The 17,547-nt window shown below is 40.7% G+C and overlaps 1 protein-coding gene across 2 annotated transcripts in view; it reads right to left on the bottom strand.

The window, feature by feature from the left end:
• The window catches only part of caln1 (calneuron 1), an 86,518-nt gene that overhangs the window by 49,509 nt on the left and 19,462 nt on the right, over positions 1-17,547 (bottom strand). For both annotated transcript variants that reach the window (XM_017724527.2, XM_017724526.2), the window contains exon 3: positions 1,495-1,638. In XM_017724527.2, coding sequence (XP_017580016.1) covers positions 1,495-1,638 — 144 coding nt within the window. The remainder of the gene's footprint in view (positions 1-1,494; positions 1,639-17,547) is intronic.

Raw genomic sequence — 17,547 nt, 5'->3', positions numbered from 1 at the left:
ATGGTGTAGCGGAATGATAGTGAGGAGGCTATAATCACGGAGGAGACGGCTGAATTATTGGGAGTGATAAATACTTCTGATAAAGCTTATTTTGCCCACTCATACAGCTACTTTTAATGGAAAATATTTTTCTTCTGGCTAAAATTACCTTAGGGGCTATTAAGGCAGAAAAGGGTTTTATGTCACAGCCCCGCCCATTATGCTATCATTAACCTGCTTTTAGAGACAAAGCCCTGCTCTGAGACTTTCCATGCAGCTCATTTAGAGTGTGAGGCATTGCTGTGAATTCTTAGTGGCTGGCACATTCATTTCACTAAAGTTTTACAACATCTACCACTTTTAAACATGAACCACGTTTTTAGATTTGTCTGCTGCTCTTTGGGAACTCCAATAAGACAGATCTGTCATGTAATAATTCAACTGAACTCAGAAGAGACCGACAACTGCAAAGCGAACTCCTGTGATCGTAACACCAATCATATTTCCAAATCTGAGACTTTACTTGTATTTAAACTGAGAATCATTTTAGCTGTTTTAGCAGTGCGTTCCTTGACCTCTGCTAGAACAGGTGTCCCTGTTTTAAGTTTTCTTCTCGCTCAATCATTTTGTAGCCCGTTAGCCACTACACGCCATTCGTCACTGAACTATTTAGCCATGAGGGACACAAGAGAGCTGATGAGAAAAGAGTGCAGGATGATGCACTGCAGCTGCTTTTTGGATACTGTCAACTGCATAGAGAAATCACAAGCACCTTTGTTTCCGTGCATTTTCTCCAGCGCTCCGCCTCTTTGGAGAGCCGGGCTAGTGGTCCCCAGGCAATGTTACTGTGGGACCCCTGATTTCAAAGCACACATTCTTCACTGCTGTTCACAAACTATAGTGGTTGGAGTTTTCTTCTCCACACATTTCCCAAAGAAACACCACAAAATCTCAGTGGGCTTGAAATAATTTACATTTACGGCATTTGGCTGACGCTCTTATCCAGAGCGACTTACAATTTGATCATTTTACACAGGGAGCTGAAGTTAGGAGTCTTGCCCAAGGACTCTTATTGGTATAGCTTAGGGTGTTTGCCCAGGTGGGGGATGGAACCCCAGTCTACAGTGTAGAAGGCAGAGGTGTTACCCACTACACTGACCAACCACCAGATGGTTGGAAATCGGTTCTGAATGGTCTTTTTCAACCCAAAGAAGACACGTTTCATATGGTGGAACATTTACTAGTTACACCAACTAAATTGTCCTGATTTTGTAAAATTCCTTGTAAAAACTACATCTTTCATTTGTTGAAAGGTCCAATTTTATTTAATTTGTGACCAATTTTAAGGTTATTTACATGTGCAAGGCACATGGGACACATCATGATCACATATACAGATATTTACAATAAAAACAGTATGTATGGCATTCTACAAAAAACAAACCTGTGTGTGTGTGTGTGTGTGTGTGTGTGTGTGTGTGTGTGTGTGTGCACTTGTCGAGAATAGGAACTCACCATCCATGTCAAGTCTCTGCATGATGATGGCCAGCTCCACTTCGCTGGGCATGTACCCTAGGGAGCGCATGGCCATTCCAAGCTCCTGCTTGGAGATGAAGCCGTTGCCATCGCGATCCAGCACCCTGAAGGCCTCGCGGATTTCTGCCAAAACAAACAAGCGGACAACTCAGCATCCCTGTTCTCCTTCCTCTCCCGATCTCCCTCCCCGCTGGTTCCACTCCAGCCCATTCTTTATGGGATTGGTCTTACGCCGTTGAGCAGCGCTGACTCCAGTTAATGCAATCGATTTGCCACTTTCTTCTGCACTCATTTAGTCATCGCCCAGGCGACAAGACTTGCTGCTACAGATACGCTGCATCTCACTTCAAAGCCTCCATCAGGCCCTCTTAGCCCATGTTTACTTCTCTGCAGAACTTGTGTATTGATGTGTGTGCATATGTGAAACACTGGATACACTAGACAACATTGGATTAACTTGGGGACACCACAACATGATTGACAATTTGATTTGATATGATATGTGACTGGAAGAACTACTGAACCACCGTTTGTACACCACTAGTTAACAGAGAATTCTAATAGAGATTCCGCGTTTTCCCTCCTGATTCTGATACCTGATCCTTAGGCATCGGCCAATATAGAGTACCGGAACCAATACCACCTATTTAACCTAACTAGCCTATAAGTTCTGATATTTAAACAATGACAATGGCAAAAAAAAAAAAAATAGTATCTCACAAAATTGAGTACAGCCCTCACATTTCTGCAAATATTTAATTATATCTTTTAATAGGCCAACGCTATAGAAATGAAACTTGGACATAACTTAAAGTGGTCAGTGTGCAGCTTGTGTAGCAGTGCAGATTTACTGTGCTCAACACACAACCATTAATGTTTAAATGGCTGGCAACACAAGTGAGTCCGCCTCACAGTGAACGTGTCCAAATTGTCCATTATTATCTAGCGCTGCCTGAACCCTCTTGGGCATGGATTTCACCAGAGCTGCAGAGGTTGCTACTGGAATTCTCTTCCACTCCTCCATGATAATATCACGGAGTTGGTGGATGTTAGACACCTTCCGCTTGAGGAGGCCCCACAGGTGCTTAGCTGGGTTTAGGTCTGGAGACACACTTGGCCTGTCCATCACCTTTACCTTCAGCAAGACTGTTGTCCTCTTGGAGGTGTGTTTGGGGTTGTTAATGTGTTGGAAAACTGCCATGTGACGCAGTTTCCAAAGAGAGGGGATTGTGCTCTGCTTCAGAACATCACAGTACATGGTGGAATTCATGTTTGAACTGCAGCTCCCCAGTGCCGGCAGCACTCATGCAGCCCCAAACCCTGATGCTACCACCACCATGCTTGACTGTAGGCAAGAGATAGTTGTCTTGGTACTCCTCACCAGGCATGGTGTGCTGCGTGGTTCATGGTTGCAGCAACAACAGCAAGAGAAAACAAAGCAGTGTAAGCTTTTATATCATCCCAGCTATGAGGAAGAGAAAGAGGCTAAAGCGCTGAGCCAGCAAAGAAGAAATCTTTGGATAGCGAGAATAAACAGGAACACTTTCAGATACTGTATCTCCTCACACCACCGTCTGCTCTCAATGGTCTGCCACAGTTAGGTGAGGAATGAATTCTCGATCCTTTTATGTGTTGAGTATCATTCATGACTGATAATTGACATTGATTTATGATGGACCTTTGCGATCAAACTATAAGGTCTAGACCTGGTGTACCTTATTAAGACAATGCATGCAGTTAATGCCAGAACAATTGCCGATGTACATAACTTTAGTCAACATCAAGCCAACACTGATTAACCCCTCAAAAATACTTACGTAGACATTACTTTTGAGATTACAGTGACGTCTGATGGTGTAGCTGATGGTACAAAAGGCAAAACATATCTGACCTTTTCCCAGATGGAATAACGTTAGTTATTCCAGGATGGAATGGTTAACAATACTGTTTACATCTGTTACTTGCACAGAACAATACAGTTTACTGTTTACGTCTGTTACTTGATGCACTTTATGAACAGCTGCTCTACATATTTGCACATTTGCACGTGTAACTTTAATTTTATTTCAACTTTGCACATTTTTACTTTTACTTTTTAGTACTGATTTTAGAGTTATTCTTATATTTTCTTTTTTATTTTATTCTCTTAAGATTATATTTGGTCAATGGAGGAACAGCAAAGTAAGAATTTCATTGTACAGCATAACTGCCTGCTCTGCTGTGCCCACGACAATAAAACTCTCCTGAATTGAATATGATTCTAACGATAGGTATACTCCGAGTTACTGGGATGTGTGTGCACACGCAGAATTTCCAAGGTAATTATAGATGTCCGGATATGTTATCACAGGTCACAACTCACAATCGGGACTTAGAGATAACTCGCGGATTTGGTACGAATTGAAACGACTGGTCAAGCTGGTCTTTTTCTTCAGGTCTTGGTTTGGTGGCCATAGTTGGCGCTGACTGCTCATACACACCAATCTAACGGAAAGTCAACAGTGTGGAGGCAGGACGCTTTTTTCCGGCTTTTGAAAATAATATCTATACATGTGGTATTAATGTAGGACAATGCAGCACGCCTCATTTTTTAAAGTTTAAAGTTTATTTATGGTTCTGCGTTGGAACACGAGTGCCTTGGTTAGGTGTGCATGAAATTAATCTATAAATGCACCAATGGTAAACGGGTTTTTATTATAACTAGCTGGCTGTACCAGTTGAACATAAGCTCAATAACTGAATGTAAATTGCCCGTCTTGGAGGTGAGCTATGAAAATTTAAGCATACTCCTAAGTTACAGCTTAAAATTTACACCTATTAGTAGGTACAAGTCTAACTTTCACAGTTTGAGAGATGAGACACCTTAATGTTGGCTTTTCTGTTAACTGACCTCCCCAACACCAGGGTGAAATAATCATATTTGTTATTTAGGCTGCTGATATTAAATGTGGGGGTGAAACATAACCTGTTACACACTCTGTAAATCAGCGTCCCAAATCACAGCTGCACATCTCTATCAGTAAATTTGTAATAGGCTTGTGGGCTGTTCATATTTTGACTTCATGTGGGCACGTAACATTTCCAGTGTAGACATCCTGATGGCTTTGCAACACAATGCGATGCTACATTTGACATGGGCTGCGACCACCATACTATACATATTACACTAATGAAGAGACTTATATTCATGCCGTTTTGACAGAGTAATTAGTACACTATTACAGCCTCAGCAGGTTTTGACAGAAAGCCTCTTAGAATTCTGGAAAGCTGTACTCCATGCAACAATATATACATTATTTAAGAGTCTGAATTTCTGCTGTTACATTTTAGAAGTGTGACAAATGAGAACTGACAATGACATAAAGCTGTTTAACTAAATCTGTCGTCTATTAGCCTGTTGCTCCGTACTGTGAGACATCTGCATAGTTCAATTACTACATCGACCCCTCACTGTAATCAAGGCGTAATCATGTAGTGTAAGGACAGAAAGAGGAAGAGAGACAGACAGTGAGAGAATCGGTGAGATCCGGTGGGTAACAAACCGAAAACGGCCAGAAACACTTTATGGAAGTTATTTATACACTGCAGAAGGCTGGGCCGCTGCCTCGTTCTGACTTTGCCCACATCTGTGGCGGGGTAGAGGGCTCTCTGTTCAGGACACTAGCGAGGGCTCGGCTGTTTGGATGCATATTTCATAACCAGCTCCTTCTCAGAGGAGTGCACTCGCGGCAGCCGGGCGGGAGGCAGCCAAGGGTGTTTTAAATAGAGGCGGCGTGTCACATCGCTAAAGAACACCATGACTGCACAGGCTGCTGGAGCTCCAAGCCCAACACTGAATAATTTCGCCTGACTGATACATGAGTTTAAGCCGGGCCATCTGGGAATGAGCAGCACGGCACCATACAGAGCACTTCCGGCACACGAGACCAACAACGGCTCCAGATCACGCTTAGCTGACCAAACCGATTCTCTTCAACGTTCATCTCAACCGTTCACGAATCAAAGCTCTCATTTCCTCCATGTGTTCTTCAACCTATGTGAAGCATGTTTTTTTGTGTTTCAAAAATATTTTATAATTAAGTCGGTTTGCCAGCAAAAGATACTTACAACTAGTTTAACCAATTTTTTTTTTCTAAAACATTTTATTGGTTTGCAGTGATGTAAATTAAGATTAAGATTAAGTGATACTTTTTTGATCCCACAACCGGAGAAATTCCACCTCCGCATTTAACCCATCCGTGAAGTGAAACACCACATACACACTAGTGAACACACACACTAGGGGGCAGTGAGCACACTTGCCCGGAGCAGTGGGCAGCCCAATCCGCAGCGCCCGGGGAGCAGTTGGGGGTTAGGTGTCTTGCTCAAGGACACCTCAGTCATGGACTGTTGGCCCTTCTGGTCACAAGGCCAGCTCCCTAACCTCCAGCCCACGACTGTCCCCCAAATTCAAGGCACTATATGAGAAAAGTCTTTACAGTTGTTGATAAAAGTCTCCATTTTTAAAGCATTCAAAAACTCATAACATAACACACCTGCTTCAGTTCATCAAAGCATCAGGGGCATCCGGATGTGAGAATCGGGGAGTGCATTACAAAAACATCCTAACTCTGAAATCTCATCATAATGACAACTTTAGGTAGGACTGAATTTAAACTACTAGCTATTACAGAATAACAGTCCTTAAGTTTGTAATCGTATCCGAACTCCAGATAAGAAAACAGTACTACTAACTTTAGAACAGCCCCAGTGGTGTCTTAACTTCTGACAGGCAGCATAATTCGTTATAAATATAACTGGCATAATAACATTACATTTATTTATATTGCAAAACGCTGGTTTCAGTTGTGAGATCTCTTTTTTTTAACTCTTCATTTTAAAAACGACCCGCATGTGAATGTCGGTGAACACTCATCTAATAAAACAATTCAGCGATTTGTTGTGGTGAATAATGAGGAGAATGAGTTCAACATGTGGCTGTTTATTATGAGGAATAATGTTAGTGCAGCTTATAAAATGGAAAATGAACCTGCAGAGCGACGGCACTCCGCAGGGTGCGCTCTCACCGTATTCATATTTCCAGTTTATTGCACTTCAGTTTTGTTATGACCGTTTTTGCTTCCAGAGCAGTAGGTGTCTAGCGAACTAACATACATTTTTAACACTGTTTTGATTATGCAAAGTCAGAGATGCCGACTTAGCTACAAATTCATGTCTATGGCGTACCGACTTCTAGTATAGAGAATGGAGTCTCTGTCGTTGCCATTCCAGTCGGCTTTTGTGCCATAGTAGGACTTATCTGTGACATTCCTGTCTCATGGAGTTCTCTAGTTCGCCAGAAGTCCTGTTATCAGGCTAGAATCAAGTATGCGCATCATGCAGGCATATGGACATAACAGCACCTGTGGGAGGAGCCCCTAGGCAATAAATACCAATTCTCGCTTAATGCATCTTTAAGATTTCCTAACTTCAGACTAGGATGCTATAAGATAATATAATCCCTAAATTAAGATAAGATCCATTTCTGTAAAACGAATTTGTGAGAAATCTTATCTTGATCTTGTCAGATCTTGTACACAACCAGCAAGGCCAACACAAATAAAGAATTAGCTAAATGTGCGCTACTGCTGCAGATGTGAATGTCAGAGGACATGGGCTCTTCGTAGTTATTTTGTAGGCTATAATGCCGGTTTGTCTTTTTTGTGTATGAGGAAACTAATGGGTTTTCATAAATTGCTTCCACTGCACTGCATGGTTAAGGTTAAGCCTTCTGCACCCATTTACTAACAAATAAACATCGTGAAGACGCCACCAACAAAGGTCTGATTTGGATTAGAGATGGGTGATACAGCAAAAAATACAATATCATGATACTTCAAGAAATTTGTGCAAAACATGGAACAAACAAAAAAGAACCAGCAGTACCATCTAAAAAATATTACAAAAAACAATGAATATAATTCGTTTTATTCCACAACTCCACACTGTGCACTAAATCCAAATAAACAGGACTAATTACAGTCTGCTGTAATGAAATGGACTGGCGACCTGTCCAGGGTGTACCCTGCCTTCCGCCCGAAGACTGCTGGGATAGGCTCCAGCACCACCAACCCCCCCCGCCCCCCGCGACCCTGACGGAGAAGCGGCTTAGAAAATGGATGGATGGATGGATGGATGGATGGATGTAATGAAATATGTAGTAGATAAGTGTTGTGGAAGTACTGACAATATTCAAGATGCTTGGAAAAGAAAATTGCGATAGAATTTATCATGATCATAAATATCATCACATTTCCCAGCTCTAATTTGGATGGATCAGTTCAATTGGCCTATTGAAAAGAATCAGTTCAAATAAACAATTCCTTAGAGAGTTGGACATCAAAGCCTCTTCAGACTGATGAGTGGAGTCAGTATGTGAAGCCATTGACTCCACTAACAGCATCATCAAATGTCTCAAATGTCTCATTAGCACTACACTAACACGAAACCAAAGGTCTCATTGGGTTTGGAACATTTAGAGGCAAGAACACGATGAAAATATAATCAAAATAAAATCTTTCTGATGTCAAAAGAAAAAAAAAACAGCTTAGCTGTCAAGTTTCCAGCTTTTTTGTGTGTTTTTACCCATTTGGCTTCAAAATGCCTTCATGACTGGACTCTGCAGAACTAAATACATCAAAACAAGCCAGTGAACCGCCGGGAATGAGTGGGTTTTCATATTCCATTGATAAAAACAGAGTTATGAACTTTATTTCATAACGAGTGATTCAGAACAATTAAGGATGACATAAACACAACTTAAAGGAGAGCTGGGTGATGTTCTCGCAGTCTTTTTATGAGCATCTGCCCACTGATATTTTTTACTCCTAATGCATTTAATCTCTTGATTTAATGTTGTTTAAAGGGTTCTAGCCAATTTATAGCCTAGCCTGCTGCCCATCAACACACTGGAACAAAGGCTCGAGCTTGTGGCCTTCAAAGCCAAAGCAGCTTTAGATCTACAGGCTTCCCACCCAGTACTTTGCAGTCGGGAACCTAAAGATGGTTGAAAAAGAATCTGTATCATGTGAGAGCACCTGCCTTGACCCCACCAGGAGGAACTGCTATAAATACTCTAACGTTAACCTGTCCAATGTTACGCACCCAGAGGCTTAACATCTCCCAAAGGTTAATCCAAGCAGAATCATTCAGAGTTCAATCAAATTTGATTTGTGTAATTGTGTTTTTTTTTACAAGAGACAACGTCACAAAGCAGCTTTAGAAAAGTCTAGGACTGAATCCGTAATGAGCGAGCTGATGGTGTTAGCTGATAGCAAGAAATGTTCCCCAAGAGCATGAGGAGAAACACAAAGAGGAACCACAACTAAACAAGGAGGAATCTCCTTCGCTGGTATATGAAATTCACAAGTTGGAAAAAAAAAGTAAAAACCCTCCCCAGGATTTTCTTCCAACTGCTTGACTTCTCTAATTTGCTCAAACCAAAAAGCAAAGGTGTTGGAAGAAAATCCTGGGGTGGGTTTTCACTTTTTGGACCTGGATTACCCACCTCTACTCCTCTAATTCCACTGAAGTGATACTTTTTTAATCCCACAACCGGGGAAATTCCACCTCCACATTTAATCCATCCGTGAAGTGAAACACCACACACACACACTAGTGAGCACACACACACTAGGGGGCAGTAAGCACACTTGCCCGGAGCGGTGGGCAGCCCTATCCACGGCGCCCGGGGAGCAGTTGGGGGTTAGGTGTCTTGCTCAAGGACACCTCAGTCATGGACTGTCAGCCCTGGGGATCGAACCGGCGACCTTCCGGTCACAGGGCCAGTTCCCTAACCTCCAGCCCACGACTGCCCCCAGTACTGATTTATGAATATGTCTGTATAATTAAATGGTTCAGCCATTCAAAGTCAATCAGAGTGGTCTGACGTGAATGTGTTCAACTGTAGAGAAACTTCAAAAACAACAATCAAAAACAAACAACCAAAAACAAACAACCAAAAACAAACAACCAAAAACAAACAACCAAAAACGTTCACGGTGGTGGTATAAAAAGTGTTTATGCTTCTAAAATCTACCTCATAGAAATGCATTATATGAAATGGTTACAAAAATGCTGCTTTAAACCTGAGATGTTCTTTTTTAATAATAGCTTTGCAATAAGATTTTGGCCTAAAACACATTTTTAAATCCAGAGATATTCATGTAGGGTCTTATAAGGCAAAATAGTCTTCGAAGAACTCCTATTTTTATGGATTTGCTGCTATTCTACCATTATCAACATTGCATATAAAACTTTGAGGCTCATTTTGGACATTAAATAAATAATTTTATATAGACGCCAGTGATTCAGTGAGTTTCTCCTGTAACGCAATTCATTCATTACATTTTAGCTGACAGATAATTGTCATAAATATTAGTGGTTAATGATTTAATTGACTTTTCTTGTTCATTGTATGCAACTATCAAAAGATGAGCCTTAAGGGGTCAAATCGGCTGATTAGCCACCTTACTTGCTTGTTATGTTTACTTGGTAACTAAGACTGGTTGTACTGTTAAATCAATACTTAGCACACTTTCACACTTCATGATAGTGAAAATATAAGCAAAAAACACTCATTCTGCCAGCATCCATGCTGAAAACCTTAACTACACAGCGAACAGATCAACAAAAAATACTCAGTGCTGCTCTCTGAACACGTTAGAGCACTTAAAAGTGTCTTAATAAATGCATTTATATTTGTCTTTTATTTAGATTTATTTTCAACCCAATGGACCCCATTTTCTTTGTTGCAGCATAATAAATCTAATGATCTGACTCGGTCATGCAGGTTTCTCCTGTACAACATCTGTAGGATCCGACCCTTCCTCACCCGAGAGGCCGTCCAGGTGCTCGTGCAGTCTCTTGTCATCTCAAGGCTTGACTACTGCAACTCGCTCTTGGCTGGTCTTCCCATGTGGCCATCAAGCCTCTGCTGCTCATCCTGAATGCGGCACCACGGCTCGTCTTCAATCTGCCCAAGTTCAGCCACGTCACCCCACTGCTGCGCTCCCTTCACTGGCTTCCTGTAGCTGCATCAGATTTAAACCCTAATGCTGCCTACAAAGCCAAAATGGACCAGCCCCTCCTGACCTGATGGCAATGGTGAAACCTCGAACTGAACCACGAGCCCTTCGAGCTTCAGGTACAGCTCGGCTTGACCCGCCATCCTTCAAGGCGCGTGGGAGACGAGTGTCGAGAATGTTCTCTGTACTGGAGCCCAGGTGGTGGAATGAACTCCCACTGGCTGTCCGAACAGCAGAGTCTCTCACTGTCTTCAAACTCAGACTGAAGACCGTCTCTTTACACAGCACTTAAATGAGCTCTGAATATAAGCTGCACTTGTATATTATACTTTATTGTATTGCACTGTGTAGTGTAGTGTAGTTTATTGTAGGAGCTCTGCTCCTTCTCTCTCTGTATCTACAGTGACTGTGTTTCTATCAGTATCTGAGCTCAGGACCGTCTTTCTCTCTAACCTACTGGTAACTAGCAGAGACACTTTCTCTAGACAGACTGAGCTCTTCTTGTAAGTCGCTCTGGATAAGAGCGTCTGCTAAATGCTGTAAATGTAAATGTAATGACTGTTGAAAATGACTGCAGTCAGTGAGCAGAACTGTGACTGTATAAAAAAACTGATTAGCTGATTTTGTAATAATTGCAACATTGCTCAATAAACCAGTCATTTTTTTAAATTAGTGAAATTCATATTTAACATTGCTTTATTAGCTTGATATAATTACTTCCTTTCATTTTTTCCCCATCCTCCAATTCTAATTAAAACTCTTTAAAAAACATGATTTTAATGCCCTGTTTCAGATGTTTCTGCATATGCTCTACGTAGGGGTCGGCGAGATTCTATTGTTTTCACAGTGCATTTTGTTATCATCATAAATATTAAGCTTTTACGAGTACTTAAAGAACACTGATCAACTGCAGGTATATGTAGAATAATTAAGCCTGTTTAATTGGAGTGCTGTTTATTTTAGTACAGTATGGTATGTGAAAATAATAATAAAAAAAATTACAGCCAGTTTTTATTGGTAGTTTTTAAATGTTGCAGTGCTGGTATTTTGTGTCTGTGTTTCTGTGTTCCTTTTTAAGTATCGTGATATGGGATTTTTGGCACGTCGCTCACCCCTAATTCTATGGTGTGCAAAAGACAAATACATATCATATAACATAATGCTGCTGTCAGACAAATCGTATCTCCATTTTTGTTTTTCAGTTTTTGACATAATTTGAATTGCATGTTACCCTTTACATTGTGTGTAAATTTCATGATGAATGGACTAAAAGAAATGACCCAAAGCGACTAGGAAAAAAGTCTGGTTCCATTGACTTACATTAAAAGTAGAGTTAAATTTTCCTTCTCCTGTAAAGTTACCATTTTGGAGACACAAGGTTTTATTCCGACAGCAGCGAAATACAACATTCCAGTGAAGTTGGGACGTTGTGTAAAACATAAATAAAAACAGAATACGATGATTTGCAAATCCTTTTCAACCTACAATCAATTGAATCCACTACAAATACGAGATATTTAATGTTCAAACTTTGTTTTTTGCAAATATTCACTCATTTTGAATTTGATGCCTGCAACACGTTCCAGAGAAGTTGGGACAGGGGCGTGTTTCCCACTGAGTTACATCACCTTTCCTTTAACACTCAATAAGCGTTTGGGAACTGAGGACACTGATTGTTGAAGCTTTGTAGGTGGAATTCTTTCCCATTCCTGCTTGATGTCCAGCTTCAGCTGCTCAGCAGTCCGGGGGTCTCCGCTGTCGTATTTTGAGCTTCATAATGCGCCACACATTTTCAATGGGAGACGGTCTGGACTGCAGGCAGGTCAGTCTAGTACCCGCACTCTTTTACTACGAAGCCACGCTGTTGGAACACGTGCAGAATGTGGTTTGGCATCGTCTCGCTGAAATAAGCAGGACGTCCCTGAAACAGACGCTGCTTGGATGGCAGCAGATGTTGCTCCAAAACCTGTATGTACCTTTCAGCATTAATGGGGCCTTCACAGATGTGCAGGTTACCCCTGCCATGGGCACTAACACACCCCCACACCATCAGAGATGCTGACTTTTGAGAGAGATTTCTCCAGATTCTCTGAATCTTTTGATGATATTATGGACTGTAGATGATGAAATCCCTAAATTCCTGCAGTTGCACGTTGAGAAACGTTGATCTTAAACTGTTGGACTATTTGCTCACGCAGTTGTTCACTAAGTGGTGAACCTCGCCCGTCCTCGCTTGTGAACGACTGAGCCTTTCAGGGATGCTCCCTTTATACCCAATCATGACCCTCACCTGTTTCCAATTAACCAGTTCACCTGTGGAATGTTCCAAACAGGTGTTCCCAGTCTTTTGTTGCCCCTGTCCCAACTTCTCTGGAACGTGTTGCAGGCATCAAATTCAAAATGAGTGAATATTTGCAAAAAAAACAAAAAGTTTATCCGTTTGAACATTAAATATCTCGTCTTTGTAGTGTGTTCAATTCAATACAGGCTGAAAAGGATTTGCAAATCATCCTATTCTGTTTTTATTTATATTTTACATGACGTCCCAACTTCACTGGAATTGGGGTTGTATATCATTTAGCATGTTATTTGACTATGTAATAGTATAATACTGTGACCTTCTAAAAATTCATTCTCCCATTTTGTAAAAAAGTGACTGTTAAAAGCTTCAATGTTTTTTATCCTTTTTAATTAAGTCAAAAAAAAAAACTAAAACTGAAGGAAAATCCCCGGTTTACTACCCAATATCCCACTTAACTCTAGATTTGCAGTGGGAGCTCCTTAATCAAGCAGGCACCTAGCAAGCCTTAAGCCATCAGAAGATGAACATCAATTTCAAACAGATGTCAAAACATTAAACGCCTCACATATAAAAGCACACACCTAGTCACCCAGATGGCTCTGCATCATCAGCGATGCGCATTTGCATCAACAGTTACACTTCATGGTCGTTCGGGAACATCTGGCGAGACTCCGCGAAAGCTGCTATTGTCATTTCACAGAGCAGCGGAGTTTTCCAGCAGCGTTATTGTCCCTGCAAGTGTGTGCAAACATCAAAGGCATTAGATTTATAAGTCTATATAGAGGCAAGCAGCTCATGAATATATACATAAGTGGCATCAATGAGTTTGAGCTGTTGAGCTGCTGTTTGTGTCTGATGCTTGTTTGAACATACACTTTGTTTTCTTGCAGTTTCTGGCAAATCCTCAGCCAAACACACGGTTCTGTCTACCAATGCTGCCTCCCACTATTTGGATGCCAAGACTCTAATCTGATATCAGAGTGATGCTGCACATCTTTATGAGATCAAGGAAGCGTCAGGAACAAAGCAGACAAAGAGCAGCAGCAAACAGTTTAGGAGCTATGAAATAAGTGAGTGCTGTTCTGAGCAAGTTCAAAGAAAGAAAGGTCAGCGATTCTAATCTGCAACTGGTCTGTACTTCATGCCTAATTCTGACTGCAGCATCAACGAATGGCACTTCACATCAGATCACATCAGTCTACTCAGGCTTTAGCAGAGCTCAGAAACGCTGAGATTAATAACCGATCACATTGATTTATCAGTCTACTCAGGCTTTAGCAGAGCTCAGTAGCGCTGAGATTAATAACTGATCACATTGATTTATCAGTCTACTCAGACTTTAGCAGAGCTCAGTAATGCTGAGATTAATAACTGATCACATTGATTTATCAGTCTACTCAGACTTTAGCAGAGCTCAGTAACACTGAGATTAATAACCGATCACATTGATTTATCAGTCTACTCAGGCTTTAGCAGAGCTCAGTAACACTGAGATTAATAACTGATCACATTGATTTATCAGTCTACTCAGGCTTTAGCAGAGCTCAGTAACACTGAGATTAATAACCGATCACATTGATTTATCAGTCTACTCAGGCTTTAGCAGAGCTCAGTAACGCTGAGATTAATAACCGATCACATTGATTTATCAGTCTACTCAGGCTTTAGCAGAGCTCAGTAACGCTGAGATTAATAACCGATCACATTGATTTATCAGTCTACTCAGGCTTTAGCAGAGCTCAGTAACACTGAGATTAATAACCGATCACATTGATTTATCAGTCTACTCAGGCTTTAGCAGAGCTCAGTAACACTGAGATTAATAACCGATCACATTGATTTATCAGTCTACTCAGGCTTTAGCAGAGCTCAGTAACGCTGAGATTAATAACCGATCACATTGATTTATCAGTCTACTCAGGCTTTAGCAGAGCTCAGTAACGCTGAGATTAATAACTGATCACATTGATTTATCAGTCTACTCAGACTTTAGCAGAGCTCAGTAACACTGAGATTAATAACCGATCACATTGATTTATCAGTCTACTCAGACTTTAGCAGAGCTCAGTAACACTGAGATTAATAACCGATCACATTGATTTATCAGTCTACTCAGGCTTTAGCAGAGCTCAGTAACGCTGAGATTAATAACTGATCACATTGATTTATCAGTCTACTCAGACTTTAGCAGAGCTCAGTAACACTGAGATTAATAACTGATCACATTGATTTATCAGTCTACTCAGACTTTAGCAGAGCTCAGTAACACTGAGATTAATAACCGATCACATTGATTTATCAGTCTACTCAGGCTTTAGCAGAGCTCAGTAACACTGAGATTAATAACTGATCACATTGATTTATCAGTCTACTCAGACTTTAGCAGAGCTCAGTAACACTGAGATTAATAACCGATCACATTGATTTATCAGTCTACTCAGACTTTAGCAGAGCTCAGTAACGCTGAGATTAATAACCGATCACATTGATTTATCAGTCTACTCAGGCTTTAGCAGAGCTCAGTAACACTGAGATTAATAACCGATCACATTGATTTATCAGTCTACTCAGACTTTAGCAGAGCTCAGTAACACTGAGATTAATAACCGATCACATTGATTTATCAGTCTACTCAGGCTTTAGCAGAGCTCAGTAACACTGAGATTAATAACCGATCACATTGATTTATCAGTCTACTCAGGCTTTAGCAGAGCTCAGTAACACTGAGATTAATAACTGATCACATTGATTTATCAGTCTACTCAGGCTTTAGCAGAGCTCAGTAACACTGAGATTAATAACCGATCACATTGATTTATCAGTCTACTCAGGCTTTAGCAGAGCTCAGTAACGCTGAGATTAATAACCGATCACATTGATTTATCAGTCTACTCAGACTTTAGCAGAGCTCAGTAACACTGAGATTAATAACTGATCACATTGATTTATCAGTCTACTCAGGCTTTAGCAGAGCTCAGTAACACTGAGATTAATAACTGATCACATTGATTTATCAGTCTACTCAGGCTTTAGCAGAGCTCAGTAACACTGAGATTAATAACTGATCACATTGATTTATCAGTCTACTCAGACTTTAGCAGAGCTCAGTAACACTGAGATTAATAACTGATCACATTGATTTATCAGTCTACTCAGACTTTAGCAGAGCTCAGTAACGCTGAGATTAATAACTGATCACATTGATTTATCAGTCTACTCAGGCTTTAGCAGAGCTCAGTAACACTGAGATTAATAACTGATCACATTGATTTATCAGTCTACTCAGGCTTTAGCAGAGCTCAGTAACACTGAGATTAATAACCGATCACATTGATTTATCAGTCTACTCAGGCTTTAGCAGAGCTCAGTAACACTGAGATTAATAACCGATCACATTGATTTATCAGTCTACTCAGGCTTTAGCAGAGCTCAGTAACACTGAGATTAATAACCGATCACATTGATTTATCAGTCTACTCAGGCTTTAGCAGAGCTCAGTAACGCTGAGATTAATAACCGATCACATTGATTTATCAGTCTACTCAGGCTTTAGCAGAGCTCAGAAACGCTGAGATTAATAACCGATCACATTGATTTATCAGTCTACTCAGGCTTTAGCAGAGCTCAGTAACGCTGAGATTAATAACTGATCACATTGATTTATCAGTCTACTCAGGCTTTAGCAGAGCTCAGTAACGCTGAGATTAATAACCGATCACATTGATTTATCAGTCTACTCAGGCTTTAGCAGAGCTCAGTAACGCTGAGATTAATAAGCGATCACATTGATTTATCAGTCTACTCAGGCTTTAGCAGAGCTCAGTAACGCTGAGATTAATAAGCGATTACATTGATTTATCAGTCTACTCAGACTTTAGCAGAGCTCAGTAACACTGAGATTAATAAGCGATTACATTGATTTATCAGTCTACTCAGGCTTTAGCAGAGCTCAGTAACGCTGAGATTAATAACCGATCACATTGATTTATCAGTCTACTCAGGCTTTAGCAGAGCTCAGTAACGCTGAGATTAATAACTGATCACATTGATTTATCAGTCTACTCAGGCTTTAGCAGAGCTCAGTAACGCTGAGATTAATAACCGATCACATTGATTTATCAGTCTACTCAGGCTTTAGCAGAGCTCAGTAACACTGAGATTAATAACCGATCACATTGATTTATCAGTCTACTCAGGCTTTAGCAGAGCTCAGTAACGCTGAGATTAATAACCGATCACATTGATTTATCAGTCTACTCAGGCTTTAGCAGAGCTCAGTAACGCTGAGATTAATAACTGATCACATTGATTTATCAGTCTACTCAGGCTTTAGCAGAGCTCAGTAACGCTGAGATTAATAACTGATCACATTGATTTATCAGTCTACTCAGGTTTTAGCAGAGCTCAGTAACACTGAGATTAATAACCGATCACATTGATTTATCAGTCTACTCAGGCTTTAGCAGAGCTCAGTAACACTGAGATTAATAACCGATCACATTGATTTATCAGTCTACTCAGACTTTAGCAGAGCTCAGTAACGCTGAGATTAATAACCGATCACATTGATTTATCAGTCTACTCAGGCTTTAGCAGAGCTCAGTAACGCTGAGATTAATAACCGATCACATTGATTTATCAGTCTACTCAGGCTTTAGCAGAGCT

Source organism: Pygocentrus nattereri, chromosome 17 (genome assembly GCF_015220715.1).
Source record: "Pygocentrus nattereri isolate fPygNat1 chromosome 17, fPygNat1.pri, whole genome shotgun sequence".
Taxonomy (NCBI): Eukaryota; Metazoa; Chordata; class Actinopteri; order Characiformes; family Serrasalmidae; genus Pygocentrus; species Pygocentrus nattereri.
This window is presented reverse-complemented; position numbering and strand designations above follow the sequence as displayed.